The 17,511-nt window shown below is 45.7% G+C and overlaps 1 protein-coding gene across 1 annotated transcript in view; it reads left to right on the plus strand.

Moving 5' to 3' along the window:
- Positions 1-17,511, plus strand: part of LOC134983670 (zinc finger protein 135-like) — a 53,116-nt gene that overhangs the window by 25,107 nt on the left and 10,498 nt on the right. The window contains exons 3-6 of the mRNA XM_063949334.1: positions 212-403; positions 1,123-1,201; positions 1,320-1,417; positions 6,030-6,522. Coding sequence (XP_063805404.1) covers positions 212-403; positions 1,123-1,201; positions 1,320-1,417; positions 6,030-6,522 — 862 coding nt within the window. The remainder of the gene's footprint in view (positions 1-211; positions 404-1,122; positions 1,202-1,319; positions 1,418-6,029; positions 6,523-17,511) is intronic.

Genomic DNA, 17,511 nt, shown 5'->3' on the forward strand with positions numbered 1-17,511 from the left:
GACTGAGGAGGTTAAGGGATCTTGGAGCTTCATAGTGACGTCACTTATATCTATAGTAATAATACAGGGACACGACTGAGGAGGTTAAGGGATCTTGGAGCTTCATAGTGACGTCACTTATATCTATAGTAATAATACAGGGACATGACTGGGGAGGTGAGGGGATCTGGGAGTGTATATATTGATATTTGATGTCTCCACCTTTACACAGGATTACACAATAGTGAAGAAGACATCCAATGGGTGTGAGACACCCAGCAGCCATCCCCATGTATCAGGAGGACTGAGAAGAACCCAGAGCCCAATCACGGTGCCTCCACCTCACTCACTGACACATGAGAGACACAATGACAAGAAGATCCTGGAACTCGCCAACAAGATCATTCAGCTGCTGACTGGAGAGGTGACTGCTGGGAATGGGGCATTATACAGTAACAACGGGGGACGTGTCTGGGTGATGACTGGAGAGGTGACTGCTGGGAAAGGGGCATTATACAGTAACACCAGGGGACGTGTCTGGGTGATGACTGGAGAGGTGACTGCTGGGAATGTAACATTATACAGTAACATCGGGGGATGTGTCTGGGTGATGCCTGGAGAGGTAACTGCTTGGAATGGGGCATTATACAGTAACACCAGTGGATGTGTATGGGTGATGACTGGAGAGGTGACTGCTGGGAATGGGACATTATACAGTAACACCAGGGGACGTGTCTGGGTGATGACTGGAGAGGTGATAGCTGGGAATGGGGCATTATACAGTAACACAAGGTGATTTGTCCGGGTGATGACTGGAGAGGGTGACTGCTGGGAATAGGACATTATACAGTAACATCGGGGGATGTGTCTGGGTGATGACTGGAGAGGTGACTGCTGGGAAGGGGACATTATACAGTAACACCGGGGGATGTGTCTGGGTGATGACTGGAGAGGTGACTGCTGGTAATGGGACATTATACAGTAACACCGGGGGACATGTCTGGGTGATGACTGGAGAGGTGACTGCTGGGAATGGGACATTATACAGTAACACCAGGGGACGTGTCTGGGTGATGACTGTATCACTGTGTGTGTCAGGTTCCTATAAGGTGTCAGGATGTCACTGTCTATGTCTCCATGCAGGAGGGGGAGTATATAGAGGAACACAGGGGTCTGTACAAGGACGTGATGATGGAGAATCATCGGCCTCTCACATCACTGGGTAAGAGGAGACTGTCATGTATTGTACAGGGGAGAGCAGGTATGGGGCCCCCTATATACACACATCACCTGATAATCACATATATACACTGTACTCAGTCACTGTGTGTCTCCTACAGATGGGCCCAGTAACAGAGATACCCCAGAGAGATGTCCCCGTCCTCTGTATTCCCAGGACTGTACAGAGGAGAATCACAGGATCACACAGGAGGATCAGGTAGGTGGGATTTAGGGTCTCCCCAATATACCAAAGTGACTGTCACTATATAATGTGTAGAGGAGCTGTGTGTCTTATACACTGATATTATACTGTTTCACCTCAATTTAATCAAACATTATGCAAATGCCATTGTATTTCTCTTTCATCCACTAGGGGACACTGGAGTCTTATACAGTAGGGGTCTAAAGCTTGCAACCGGAGGTGTGGCACAATGTAAAATTAGCATTGCCTGCACAGCCGGCTCCTCCCCCTTCACATCCCTCCTCCCTCAGTTTGAAAAATTGTGCCTAGGAGGTAACATTACAGAAAACTCAGGCTGCGTCAACCTAATGAAAAGGGGGACAAAAGCCTTTGAATTAGAGAGACAATGATCCCATATAAAGGGATCTGCATCTCTCTATGGAAAATCCGGAGCACAGAGTCAGCATTTCCATGGGCAGTGAGTACTGGTGGTTAATATGGGCTTTAGATAGGCAGGCAGAGGCTATTAGCAGACTCCTTCCAATTCCCACAACTTAAGGTTTAAAAAATTATTATTATCTGGCCAGTGTGCACGCTGCTGCCTCCAGGCTTCCTGTAACTTATGTCCTGGCAGACTAGCAGCGCAGCTCCCCCGCCGCCCGACTTCTTTTATACACACAGCGCGGGCTCAAACACTCCCTGGCTGGCTTCTACTCCCGCTGCATGTCAGCTCCCCCCCCCCCCCTCTACATCGGAGGGAGACGCATTGCAGCAGTCAGCGGCGGCATCCTCACATACAGCGGGGACGCGCACTGACCTCCTGCCGCATGCTGAAATGGTCTCTAGCTCTCTCCCACCGCCAGCGGAGGGAGACACAGCGCGCCTGTCAGTAGCAGCATCACACACACTACGGGCGCTTGGGAAGTGCGTCCACCGCCCGCTCAGATGATCTCTCGTCCCTTCCCGCCGCCAGCGGATGGCTGAGTGTGACGACAAAGGGGGAAATTAATAGAAACTGATCCTCTTGCTAGTAAGTCCGGCCTGGGGCAGCCGTTAAGGAGGTAGAGTGACCCTAGGAAGGACCCAGAGAGCCTTAGTAATAAATATTTATTAAATAAATGGCGGCCATTTTTAAATGAATAGAGGCGCCAAAAGGACTCTCTCAGGCGTTATTACCTTTAGAATAGACGGGCTTCCTGGCCGGTCAGAGCAGAGGGACGGGTTATTATAATAGAGCAACTGCTCCCTCTACTGGACATTTGTATTTAGGACTCTCTCAGGCGTTATTACCTTTAGAATAGACGGGCTTCCTGGCCGGTCAGAGCAGAGGGACGGGTTATTATAATAGAGCAACTGCTCCCTCTACTGGACATTTGTATTTAGGACTCTCTCAGGCGTTATTACCTTTAGAATAGACGGGCTTCCTGGCCGGTCAGAGCAGAGGGAGGGGTTATTATAATAGAGCAACTGCTCCCTCTACTGGACATTTGTATTTAGGACTCTCTCAGGCGTTATTACCATTAGAATAGACAGGCTTCCTGGCCGGTCAGAGCAGAGGGACGGGTTATTATAATAGAGCAACTGCTCCCTCTACTGGACATTTGTATTTAGGACTCTCTCAGGCGTTATTACCTTTAGAATAGACGGGCTTCCTGGCCGGTCAGAGCAGAGGGACGGGTTATTATAATAGAGCAACTGCTCCTTCTACTGGACATTTGTATTTAGGACTCTGCTGCAATGGATTTTCAATGGATTCTGACAGGCATTTTTATGCTTTAGATTTTCAAGGGACTTCTAAACAAAAGATCCCGATGAAATGATGGGAACGACTGGATCACAACCCCGACCTCAGAACTGAAATACAGTTGGGTGTGTGAGGGTTGCAACGAGGCTGGTGATATTATTATTATAAATTGTTATTTTTTGTTTTGTGTGTAGTGTTTAGAAAGATCCAGCTAGGGGGATCCAGTGTACCTTTACTCCCAGCACCCGTTACCGTCTTTCTGTTCCTATTATAAAGGGGGGAAGCACTGAGGAGCGCTCTATGGGGTACGGCTTCAAATGTCAAAAGCACTTACCACCAACACTAAGACTTATTATGTTTCCACAAAATGTAGTAAGATGAGCAAGGGTGAGCGGCTCCTGGGTATGCGTTGCCTGTCTAGTTAAGGGCGTCCAGCACGGGAGGAAGGCTCCGCCAAGGTCATGGGAGCAAGCCCTAACAGGTATTTCAGAGGAAATGTCAGAATCCCGCAAACAGCAGTCGGAAAGGACTGAGGGATTCTCAAAGACTATGGAGGAATTTCTGATTTAAATGAATCCCTCCTGCGCAAGCATAAAGAAATGCGAACAAGTCGATTAAGAGAACCATCCTCATCTTACACGAAGGAGGAAGAAGGTCTTATTATAGATAAAGAGGCAAGATACTGAAGTCTGCCTTAGATCAGGAGTTTAGATTCCCTTATAGAAGCGGTTATAGAGACCCTTGCAGCAGGCAAGAATTTGGAATTTATAATAATTTGGATTATAGGATTCTCATAACAAATGCCAGTCTCAGAGGTTGGGGAAGCTGTCCTAGAGTCCCACCACTTTCAGGGCAAATGGACTTTACTGGAGAGAGGGTTACCAATAACCATTCTCGAACTGAGAAACAGTTTACAAATCGCTTCTCTTAGCTGAAGATATAGTCAATGGTCAACAGTGAACCGGAAAGCAGATTATCACAGTCGCCAGGACTGCATCCAGGCGAGCGGTGCTTACACAGATCTTCGACATGATGGTGAGTAGATGGTGTCTACCTCAGGTGGACCTGATGGCATCTCGACAAAATCATTAGCTGCCCAGGTATGTGTCCAGAAGAAGAGATCCAGCAGCAGAGGAAGTGGACACGCTGACACTTCCTTGGTGTTACAGAAGGGTTTACATTTTTCCGCCTTTCACACTCATACCCCGAATTCTCCAAAAAGGGGTAATACGAGAGCGAGTATGGGCAATTCTCATAGCACCAAGTTGGCCCCGTAGAGGTTGGTACTCGGACTTACGGGGGATACTAGCGGAGGACCCTTGGCAGTTACCTCGAAGGGAGGACCGGCTATATCAGGGGCCGTTCCTCCACTCAGACCTGAACAGGCTACGTTTAATGGCGTGGCTGTTGAGACCCGGATCTTAAGAGTGAGAGGTATACCAAGAATGGCTATTCCTAAAGATGATCGCTGCTCAAAAGCCGGTGACACCCATGTACGACTGCAGACATTAGAAGAAGTACATGGACTGGTGTTAGGAACATGGGTAGAATTAGACGAACGTCCACTTACCCAGACTTCTACTTTTCACTCCAGCTGGTCTAGATGAAGGACTAAGACTAGGTTCCTTGAAGGTTCAAGTTTCGGCTCTCTCCATCCTATTTCAACAGCGGTTAGCGTCCTTACAAGAGGTTCAAACCTTTTTACAGGGGGTTCTGAGGATACAACCTCCTTTCCGTCCTCCCACTGCGCAGTGGGACTTAGATTTGTAGTTGGAATTTTTGAGATAACCATCTTTTGAGCCGTTGGAAAGAACAGACCTGCAATATCTCTCTTGGAAGGTCACGTTATTACTTGCCTTGGCTTCGGCTGGAAGGGTTTCGGTGTAAGGAGCCCTATCAGGTTAGAGTCCTTTGTTAATTTTCCAGAAGGATAAGGCCAAACTCCGTACATGAGCGGATTTCCTTCCTAAGGTTGTTTCGGGGTTTCAGGTAAACCAACCGATTGTGGTCCCATCCTTTCAGGGATTCGCAGAAGGGGACGTGTCTTTGGATGTTGTCCGAGCTTACGAATATACTACAAGTTACGTCGTCCTTTAGAAGGTCGGACCATTTTGTTTGGTCCAAAGAATGGTTGGCCAGCATCTAGGCAGTCTTTGTTTAGATGGAATAGCTTTGCCAATCGGCAAGCTAATATTTCCTGTGGTAAGCAGTTTCCGGTTCAGACTGGTGCTCATAATACCAGATCAGTGGGTGCCTCATGGGCGGCTATTCGAGGTGCTTCCACTACTCAATTTTGCAGAGCGAGAACGTGGTCTCAGCCCACACATTCGCAAACTTTTACAGGTTTGATACCTTGGCGTCCGGAAATTCTAAGTTCGGACGTTTAGTTTTGCAGGCCATCGACAGCACTCCCTCCCTTGGGGATAACTTTGGGACGTCCCCTACTGTATAAGACTCCAGTGTCCCCTAGTGGATGAAAGATAAAAGAGGATTTTGGTACTTACCGATAAATCCATTTCTCTGAATCCTCTAGGGGACACTGGACGCCCGCCTCGGTGCTGTCAACCTGCTGTGTTCAAAGTTCTTGTTCAAACAGTTTGTGCAAACAGCGTTGGTTTTTCTGTTAAGAGTTTCTTGGATGCTGTTGCTTTGTTGTACGGTTCGGTTCCTCGCCAAGTGCTATAGTATCATGTCCTATTCTCTCAGTCACGTTTTCCAAACTGAGGGAGGAGGGATGTGAAGGGGGAGGAGCCGGCTGTGCAGACAATGCTAATTTTAGATTGTGCCACACCTCCGGTTGCAAGCTTCACACACCTACTGTATAAGACTCCAGTGTCCCCTAGAGGATTCAGAGAAATGGATTTATCGGTAAGTACCAAAATCATCTTTTTTTGGGTTATTTAGGTAGAACGTCTTTCTTGTATAAAGGCAGAAGATATAAGGAGAGAAGAAGAGACATATGTGACTGATATAAAGGCAGAAGATATAGAGGAAGAAGAGACATATGTGACTGATATAAAGGCAAAAGATATAGAGGGAGAAGAAGAGATGTATGTGACTGATATAAAGGCAGGAGATATAGAGGGAGAAGAGGAGACATATGCGACTGATATGAAGGCAGAAGATATAGAGGGAGAAGAAGAGACGTATGTGACTGATATAAAGGCAGAAGATATAGAGGGAGAAGAAGAGACGTATATGACTGATATGAAGGCAGAAGATATAGAGGAAGAAGAAGACACGTATGTGACTGATATAAAGGAAGAAGATATAGAGGGAGAAGAAGAGAGGTATGCGACTGATATGATGACAGAAGATACAGAGGGAGAAGAAGAAACGTATGTGAGGGGTGATCAGAAGTGTAAGGAGGAGGAGATCCCTACAGATATCAGCACAGGTGAGTAATAAACACTTATTACAGAAGTAACATATTCTCATTGCTCAGTCACTACAGCAATCTCTTATTCTACACCATCCTCTGCCATCATCCCAGTTCTCAGTTGGGTGTTTATAACACAAGGTTATCCATGACAAACATCAGATGAAGAGAGTTATTACACACAACACTATAATGTTATTAAAAGTAACAAGCAGAAGTTTTTAGGGATCATATATAAGTAGTAGTGTGTAATTTGTATGGGATCTAAATTTCTCAGTTTAGCAACCATTTATTAAATAACCTTCATTTTGTTAGATGATGCAGGTATTAAATAACTCCTTGTATATAGTAGACCTATTTGGCCATTTGTGGTCATGTTTACTATATCTTTTCATTTAGTGAGGTGTAGTCGTGGTGTAAAGGACAGTTTGTGATTCCTGATTAGTTAAAAAAACAAATACCAAATACTGAACAACATCACCAAACAGGTAATTTCAACTTTAAACTTGTCATTTATTTTGTACTGTCTGGACATGGCTACTAATAACAGATGCACAGACATAATTCTTAAAGCTATGTGTGCAAATGCTAGGAGATTAGGAGACAAAATTCCAGAGCTAATTGTGATAATGACCAGGGATAACCTGGATATTGTGGCAATTACAGAGTCATAGTGCAATGAGAATCATGACTGGGACATAGCTATACCAGGATACAATTTATTTAGGAAGGATAGAATGGTCAGTGTAGGAGGAAGCGTAGCAATGTATGTGGGAAAAAAGCATAAATGCTACTTCAATTAATACAAAATATTGAAGACAAATCTGAGGCCCCTTTGGTCACCACAGAAACCGGGAAAAAGGACATTATTCATATTGGGGTGATCTCTAGACCACGTGGCCTGGGGCAGGATTTGGACAGGAATCTATTGTTGGACATCACTAAAATGGCTTTAAAGGGAGAAGTCATAATCATAGGAGACATTAATTTACCTGATGCAAGGGGTGGGGTCTTTTGCAATTTCAGCTGCAAGTGGTAAATTCCTTACAGGGAGCATCTCTCAATAAACAGCAGATATTTCCCTTCTGCATAGAAGAGCGGTCCGGAAAGAAAGAAGTAAACTTCCTTTTTGGGAGCACTCTTGTTAACTTAATTGCAATTAAAATATAACCTTTAATAACTATTCACTAAAAATTCATATATATGGATCTTACTTACTTAAAAGAAAGATTACTATTGACTGAATTGTCTTACTATCAGTATTATATCAATCAGGGTGAAAAATATTTTATTTAGAAGAAATATATTCATATGTGTAATACTTAACCATCTAGAACACTGCCAGACAGCCGTGGGCTCTCCCTATTGTTTCCTGTAAATAGAATCAGTTACATGTGCATGGTATCCACACATACACCTTATTCATTATCATTTTCAGAAGGGAGAGGCTGAGGCTTATATATACTGTCTATGTATGGTAGGTCTCCCTTCCATACCTACCATACATAGACAGGAAAACTATGTATATAGGAAACTATAGGTCTGTAAGACAATACAGAAGGAAACTATAGGTCAGTAAGACAATACAGAAGAAACTATAGGTCAGTAAGACATTACAGAAGAAACTATAGGTCAGCAAGACAATAAATAAGGAAACTATAGACCAGTAAGACTACAGTAAGCCATGATACGTCAGTAAGACCATACAGTAAAAAACTATAGGTCAGTAAGACAATACAGTAGGAAACTATAGGTCAGTAAGACAATACAGTCGGAAACTATAGGTCAGTAAGACAATACAGTCAGAAACTATAGGTCAGTAAAGGGCCCTACACACTTAAAGATTATCTGTCCAATCTGGCTGATTGGAAAGAAAATCTGGTGATGTCTGGGAGCAAATGACAATCAACCATTTGCTCCCAAAATCAAGAAAATGGACAAACACAGTTCAGATAAATTGGTTTAATGAAACAAATGTAACCAATTTGTCTGAAAGTCCATTTTTGTCTGTTTTCCAATCTTTGAGAGCAAATAGTAAATTGCCATTTGCTCCCAGACATTGCCAGATTGGACAGATAATCTTTTAGTGTGTAGGGCCCTAAGACAATACAGTAAGAAACTATAGGTCAGTAAGACAATACAGAAGAAACAATAGGTCAGTAAGACAATACAGTAGGAAACTATAGGTCAGTAAGACAATACAGAAGAAACTTTAGGTCAGTAAGACAATACAGTAGGAAACTATAGGTCAGTAAGACAGGAAACTATAGGTCAGTAAGACAATGTAGAAGGCAACTAGATGAGTAAGACAATACAGAAGAAACTATAGGTCAGTAAGAATAGAGAAGGAAACTATAGGTCAGTAAAACAATGCAGAAGGAAACTATAGGTCAGTAAGACAATACAGTAGGGAACTATAGGTAAGTAAGACAATACAGAAGGAAGCTATAGGTCAGTAAGACAATACAGTAGGAAACTATAGGTCAGTAAGACAATACAGAAGCAACTATAGGTCAGTAAGACAATACAGAAGGAAACTATAGGTCAGTAAGACAATACAGAAGGAAACTATAGGTCAGTAAGACAATACAGTAGGAAACTGTAGGTCAGTAAGACAATACAGTAGGAAACTATAGGTCAGGAAGACAATACAGTAGGAACCTATAGGCCAGTAAGACAATACAAAAGGAAACTGTAGGTCAGTAAGACAATACAGTGGGAAACTAGGTCAGTAAAACAATACAGTAAGAAACTATAGGTCAGTAAGACAATACAGTAGGAAACTATAGGTCAGTAAGACAATACAGTAGTAAACATCTACAAAGCCTTTTTCTCTTACATCCTAGAAGATGCTGGGGACTCCGTAAGGACCATGGGTTATAGACGGGCTCCGCAGGAGACATGGGCACCTAAAAGAACTTTTCCTATGGGTGGGCACTGGCTCCTCCCTCTATGCCCCTCCTCCAGACCCCAGTTAGATTCTGTGCCCAGAGGAGAAGGGTGCACTGCAGAGAGCTCTCCAGAGTTTTCTGTAGAAAAAGAATTTTGTTAGGTTTTTTTATTTTCAGGGAGCACTGCTGGCAACAGGCTCCCTGCATCGTTTGACTGAGGGGAGAGAAGCAGACCTACTTAACTGATAGGCTCTGCTTCTTAGGCTACTGGACACCATTAGGTCCAGATGGAGTCGGAACACAGGTCTTGCCCTGGGGTTCGTCCTGAAGCCGCGCAGCCGTCCTCCTCACAGATGCTGGAAGATAGAAGCCGGGCGAGTATGAGAAGATAGAAGACATCTCAGGTGGCAGAAGACTTCAGATCTTCTTGAGGTAAGGCCATTGCTCCCAGACACAACACACAGAGGCAGCACTGATGGGTGCAGGGGGGAGGGGGGGCGCCCTGGGCAGCAATAATCCTCAAAGTTTGATGCACAAAGAGTAGGATTAGGCTGCGGAGGCAGTAAATCACAGATCCCCCGCCATTTTATTACAATTGCACTGGGACCGAAGCCCGCCGTCGGGTGGGCGGAGCTTGATCCTCACCACTAACCAGCGCCATTTTCTCCACAGAAGCTGCATGAGGACGCTGGCTCCCCGGTCTCTCTCCCTGCTGAACACTTTCACAGGCTGGAAAAAGAGGAGGGGGGCACATTGGTAACGCAGTGAGTGGGAATTGTGTATATGTATATATATATGTGTATATGTGTGTATATGTATATATATATATATATAAACAAACAAACAAACACGAGGAACCACTGCACTCGCCATTCCCAGGGGTTGGGGTGCGGTGGGCTGTGACCACCAAACTCAAATATACCAAACAAAAACCCAGCACTCTCCTAAGGTGAATGAAGCTGCTTAGGAGAGTGCTGGGTTTTTTGTTTTATATATATATATATATATCTGGTCATTTATTTTTTCCGGTGTTATTTAGGCGCTGGGTGTGTGCTTACATACTCTCTCTCTGTCTCTCCTAAGGACCTGGTTGGGGTTTTGTCCCCTTATAGGTTTATCCCTGTGTGTGTGGGGTGTCGGTACGTGCGTGTTGACATGTCTGAGGCGGAATGATTCTCCAAGGAGGAGGTGGAGCAAATGAGTGGTGTGTCCCCGTCGGTAGTGCCGACTCAGGAATGGATGGACATGTGGCATATGTTGAATGCAAGTGTGGCATCTTTACATAAGAGGCTTGATAAGGCTGAATCCAGGGAGGCATCAAGAGGTCAATCCTCGGATTGGACCGACTCACAGGGCCCGTCGGGGTCTCAAAAACGTCCCTTAGCACAAATTGTGGACATTACTACCGACACGGACTTTGATTCCAGTGTCGACTATGATGAAGTGAAATTGCAACCTAAGGTGACAAAAAGCATTCAGTGTATGATTGTGGCAATAAGGGATGTGTTGCATATTGAGGATGAACCCTCGGTCCCCGACACAAGGGTACACATGTTTAAGGGTAAGAAACAGATTATTTATTTTCCCACATCTCATTAACTAAATAAGTTCTTTGGAAAAGCTTGGGAGTTCCGGAGAAGAGACCGCAGATCCCAAAAATTATTTATATGGCATACCCCTTCCCTAAACAGGACAGGGTACGTTGGGAATCACCTCCCACTGTGGACAAGGCCTTAACGCGCCTGTCCAAGAAAGTGGCGCTACCGTCTCCAGACACAGCGGCCCTCAAGGATCCTGCGGATCGCAGGCAGGAGACTACTTTAAAGTCTATTTATTCTAGAGATGAGCGGGTTCGGTTTCTTTGAATCCGAACCCGCACGAACTTCACTTTTTTTTCCACGGGTCCGAGCGACTCGGATCTTCCCGCCTTGCTCGGTTAACCCGAGCGCGCCCGAACGTCATCATGACGCTGTCGGATTCTCGCGAGACTCGGATTCTATATAAGGAGCCGCGCGTCGCCGCCATTTTCACACGTGCATTGAGATTGATAGGGAGAGGACGTGTCTGGCGTCCTCTCCATTAGAATAGAGATAGATAGATTAGATAGAGAGAGATTGTGCAGAGTCGCAGACAGAGTTAGTTTACCACAGTCAGTGACCAGTGCAGTTGCTAGTTAACTTTTATTTAATATAATATATCCGTTCTCTCTGCTATATCCGTTCTCTGCCTGAAAAAAAAAACGATACACAGCACAGTCAGTCACACAGTGTGACTCAGTCTGTGTGCACTCAGCTCAGCCCAGTGTGCTGCACAGTCATCAATGTATAAAAGCTTATAATTAATTGTGGGGGAGACTGGGGAGCACTGCAGGTTGTTAGCAGGAGCCAGGAGTACAATTATATTAATTAACAGTGCACACTTTTGCTGCAGGAGTGGTGACCAGTGCCTGACCACCAGTATAGTATTGTTGTATACTACTATCTCTTTAAATATCAACCAGTCTATATTAGCAGCAGACACAGTACAGTGCGGTAGTTCACGGCTGTGGCTACCTCTGTGTCGGCACTCTGCAGGCAGTCCGTCCAACCAGAATTGTATAATTATATATACCACCTAACCGTGGTTTTTTTTTCATTCTTTATACCGTCATAGTGTCATACTAATTGTTACGAGTATACTACTATCTCTTTATCAACCAGTGTACAGTGCGGTAGTTCACGGCTGTGGCTACCTCTGTGTCGGCACACGGCAGGCAGTCCGTCCGACCAGAATTGTATTATTTATTATATACCACCTAACCGTGGTTTTTTTTTCATTCTTTATACCGTCATAGTGTCATACTAATTGTTACGAGTATACTACTATCTCTTTATCAACCAGTGTACAGTGCGGTAGTTCACGGCTGTGGCTACCTCTGTGTCGGCACACGGCAGGCAGTCCGTCCGACCAGAATTGTATTATTTATTATATACCACCTAACCGTGGTTTTTTTTTCATTCTTTATACCGTCATAGTGTCATCCTAATTGTTACGAGTATACTACTATCTCTTTATCAACCAGTGTACAGTGCGGTAGTTCACGGCTGTGGCTACCTCTGTGTCGGCACACGGCAGGCAGTCCGTCCGACCAGAATTGTATTATTTATTATATACCACCTAACCGTGGTTTTTTTTTCATTCTTTATACCGTCATAGTGTCATCCTAATTGTTACGAGTATACTACTATCTCTTTATCAACCAGTGTACAGTGCGGTAGTTCACGGCTGTGGCTACCTCTGTGTCGGCACACGGCAGGCAGTCCGTCCGACCAGAATTGTATTATTTATTATATACCACCTAACCGTGGTTTTTTTTTCATTCTTTATACCGTCATAGTGTCATCCTAATTGTTACGAGTATACTACTATCTCTTTATCAACCAGTGTACAGTGCGGTAGTTCACGGCTGTGGCTACCTCTGTGTCGGCACACGGCAGGCAGTCCGTCCGACCAGAATTGTATTATTTATTATATACCACCTAACCGTGGTTTTTTTTTTCATTCTTTATACCGTCATAGTGTCATCCTAATTGTTACGAGTATACTACTATCTCTTTATCAACCAGTGTACAGTGCGGTAGTTCACGGCTGTGGCTACCTCTGTGTCGGCACACGGCAGGCAGTCCGTCCGACCAGAATTGTATTATTTATTATATACCACCTAACCGTGGGTTTTTTTTCATTCTTTATACCGTCATAGTGTCATCCTAATTGTTACGAGTATACTACTATCTCTTTATCAACCAGTGTACAGTGCGGTAGTTCACGGCTGTGGCTACCTCTGTGTCGGCACACGGCAGGCAGTCCGTCCGACCAGAATTGTATTATTTATTATATACCACCTAACCGTGGGTTTTTTTTCATTCTTTATACCGTCATAGTGTCATCCTAATTGTTACGAGTATACTACTATCTCTTTATCAACCAGTGTACAGTGCGGTTTTTTTATACCGTGGTTTTTTTATACCGTGGTTTTTTTATACCACCTAACCGTGGCAGTCCGTCCATAATTGTATATATAGTATACTAGTATCCAATCCATCCATCTCCATTGTTTACCTGAGGTGCCTTTTAGTTCTGCCTATAAAATATGGAGAACAAAAAAGTTGAGGTTCCAAAATTAGGGAAAGATCAAGATCCACTTCCACCTCGTGCTGAAGCTGCTGCCACTAGTCATGGCCGAGACGATGAAATGCCAGCAACGTCGTCTGCCAAGGCCGATGCCCAATGTCATAGTACAGAGCATGTCAAATCCAAAACACCAAATATCAGAAAAAAAAAGACTCCAAAACCTAAAATAAAATTGTCGGAGGAGAAGCGTAAACTTGCCAATATGCCATTTACCACACGGAGTGGCAAGGAACGGCTGAGGCCCTGGCCTATGTTCATGGCTAGTGGTTCAGCTTCACATGAGGATGGAAGCACTCAGCCTCTCGCTAGAAAAATGAAACGACTCAAGCTGGCAAAAGCACAGCAAAGAACTGTGCGTTCTTCGAAATCCCAAATCCACAAGGAGAGTCCAATTGTGTCGGTTGCGATGCCTGACCTTCCCAACACTGGATGTGAAGAGCATGCGCCTTCCACCATTTGCACGCCCCCTGCAAGTGCTGGAAGGAGCACCCGCAGTCCAGTTCCTGATAGTGAGATTGAAGATGTCAGTGTTGAAGTCCACCAGGATGCGGAGGATATGGGTGTTGCTGGCGCTGGGGAGGAAATTGACCAGGAGGATTCTGATGGTGAGGTGGTTTGTTTAAGTCAGGCACCCGGGGAGACACCTGTTGTCCGTGGGAGGAATATGGCCGTTGACATGCCAGGTGAAAATACCAAAAAAATCAGCTCTTCGGTGTGGAGGTATTTCACCAGAAATGCGGACAACAGGTGTCAAGCCGTGTGTTCCCTTTGTCAAGCTGTAATAAGTAGGGGTAAGGACGTTAACCACCTCGGAACATCCTCCCTTATACGTCACCTGCAGCGCATTCATAATAAGTCAGTGACAAGTTCAAAAACTTTGGGTGACAGCGGAAGCACTCCACTGACCAGTAAATCCCTTCCTCTTGTAACCAAGCTCACGCAAACCACCCCACCAACTCCCTCAGTGTCAATTTCCTCCTTCCCCAGGAATGCCAATAGTCCTGCAGGCCATGTCACTGGCAATTCTGACGATTCCTCTCCTGCCTGGGATTCCTCCGATGCATCCTTGCGTGTAACGCCTACTGCTGCTGGCGCTGCTGTTGTTGCTGCTGGGAGTCGATGGTCATCCCAGAGGGGAAGTCGTAAGCCCACTTGTACTACTTCCAGTAAGCAATTGACTGTTCAACAGTCCTTTGCGAGGAAGATGAAATATCACAGCAGTCATCCTGCTGCAAAGCGGATAACTGAGGCCTTGACAACTATGTTGGTGTTAGACGTGCGTCCGGTATCCGCCGTTAGTTCACAGGGAACTAGACATTTTATTGAGGCAGTGTGCCCCCGTTACCAAATACCATCTAGGTTCCACTTCTCTAGGCAGGCGATACCGAAAATGTACACGGACCTCAGAAAAAGACTCACCAGTGTCCTAAAAAATTCAGTTGTACCCAATGTCCACTTAACCACGGACATGTGGACAAGTGGAGCAGGGCAGGGTCAGGACTATATGACTGTGACAGCCCACTGGGTAGATGTATGGACTCCCGCCGCAAGAACAGCAGCGGCGGCACCAGTAGCAGCATCTCGCAAACGCCAACTCTTTCCTAGGCAGGCTACGCTTTGTATCACCGGTTTCCAGAATACGCACACAGCTGAAAACCTCTTACGGCAACTGAGGAAGATCATCGCGGAATGGCTTACCCCAATTGGACTCTCCTGTGGATTTGTGGCATCGGACAACGCCAGCAATATTGTGCGTGCATTAAATCTGGGCAAATTCCAGCACGTCCCATGTTTTGCACATACCTTGAATTTGGTGGTGCAGAATTTTTTAAAAAACGACAGGGGCGTGCAAGAGATGCTGGCGGTGGCCAGAAAAATTGCGGGACACTTTCGGCGTACAGGCAGCACGTACAGAAGACTGGAGCACCACCAAAAACGCCTGAACCTGCCCTGCCATCATCTGAAGCAGGAGGTGGTAACGAGGTGGAATTCAACCCTCTATATGCTTCAGAGGTTGGAGGAGCAGCAAAAGGCCATTCAAGCCTATACAACTGAGCACGATATAGGAGGTGGAATGCACCTGTCTCAAGCGCAGTGGAGAATGATTTCAACGTTGTGCAAGGTTCTGATGCCCTTTGAACTTGCCACACGTGAAGTCAGTTCAGACACTGCCAGCCTGAGTCAGGTCATTCCCCTCATCAGGCTTTTGCAGAAGAAGCTGGAGACATTGAAGGAGGAGCTAAGACAGAGCGATTCCGCTAGGCATGTGGGACTTGTGGATGGAGCCCTTAATTCGCTTAACAAGGATTCACGGGTGGTCAATATGTTAAAATCAGAGCACTACATTTTGGCCACCGTGCTCGATCCTAGATTTAAAACCTACCTTGGATCTCTCTTTCCGGCGCACACAAGTCTGCTGGGTTTCAAAGACCTGCTGGTGAGAAAATTGTCAAGTCAAGCGGAACGCGACCTGTCAACATCTCCTCCTTCACATTCTCCCGCAACTGGGGGTGCGAGGAAAAGGCTCAGAATTCCGAGCCCACCCGATGGCGGTGATGCAGGGCAGTCTGGAGCGACTGCTGATGCTGACATCTGGTCCGGACTGAAGGACCTGACAACCATTACGGACATGTCGTCTACTGTCACTGCATATGATTCTATCACCATTGATAGAATGGTGGAGGATTATATGAGTGACCGCATCCAAGTAGGCACGTCACACAGTCCGTACTTATACTGGCAGGAAAAAGAGGCAATTTGGAGGCCCTTGCACAAACTGGCTTTATTCTACCTAAGTTGCCCTCCCACAAGTGTGTACTCCGAAAGAGTGTTTAGTGCCGCCGCTCACCTTGTCAGCAATCGGCGTACGAGGTTACATCCAGAAAATGTGGAGAAGATGATGTTCATTAAAATGAATTATAATCAATTCCTCCGCGGAGACATTGACCAGCAGCAATTGCCTCCACAAAGTACACAGGGAGCTGACATGGTGGATTCCAGTGGGGACGAATTGATAATCTGTGAGGAGGGGGATGTACACGGTGATATATCGGAGGATGATGATGAGGTGGACATCTTGCCTCTGTAGAGCCAGTTTGTGCAAGGAGAGATTAATTGCTTCTTTTTGGGTGGGGGTCCAAACCAACCCGTCATTTCAGTCACAGTCGTGTGGCAGACCCTGTCACTGAAATGATGGGTTGGTTAAAGTGTGCATGTCCTGTTTTGTTTATAGTTACAACATAAGGGTGGGTGGGAAGGGCCCAAGGACAATTCCATCTTGCACCTCTTTTTTCTTTTATTTTTCTTTGCGTCATGTGCTGTTTGGGGAGGGTTTTTTGGAAGGGACATCCTGCGTGACACTGCAGTGCCACTCCTAGATGAGCCCGGTGTTTGTGTCGGCCACTAGGGTCGCTTATCTTTCTCACACAGTCAGCTACCTCATTGCGCCTCTTTTTTTCTTTGCGTCATGTGCTGTTTGGGGAGGGTTTTTTGGAAGGGACATCCTGCGTGACACTGCAGTGCCACTCCTAGATGGGCCCGGTGTTTGTGTCGGCCACTAGGGTCGCTTATCTTTCTCACACACACAGTCAGCTACCTCATTGCGCCTCTTTTTTTCTTTGCGTCATGTGCTGTTTGGGGAGGGTTTTTTGGAAGGGACATCCTGCGTGACACTGCAGTGCCACTCCTAGATGGGCCCGGTGTTTGTGTCGGCCACTAGGGTCGCTTATCTTTCTCACACAGTCAGCTACCTCATTGCGCCTCTTTTTTTCTTTGCGTCATGTGCTGTTTGGGGAGGGTTTTTTGGAAGGGACATCCTGCGTGACACTGCAGTGCCACTCCTAGATGGGCACGGTGTTTGTGTCGGCCACTAGGGTCGCTTATCTTTCTCACACAGTCAGCTACCTCATTGCGCCTCTTTTTTTCTTTGCGTCATGTGCTGTTTGGG

The sequence above is a fragment of the Pseudophryne corroboree genome (genome assembly GCF_028390025.1).
Source record: "Pseudophryne corroboree isolate aPseCor3 chromosome 3 unlocalized genomic scaffold, aPseCor3.hap2 SUPER_3_unloc_20, whole genome shotgun sequence".
NCBI classification, from domain to species: Eukaryota; Metazoa; Chordata; class Amphibia; order Anura; family Myobatrachidae; genus Pseudophryne; species Pseudophryne corroboree.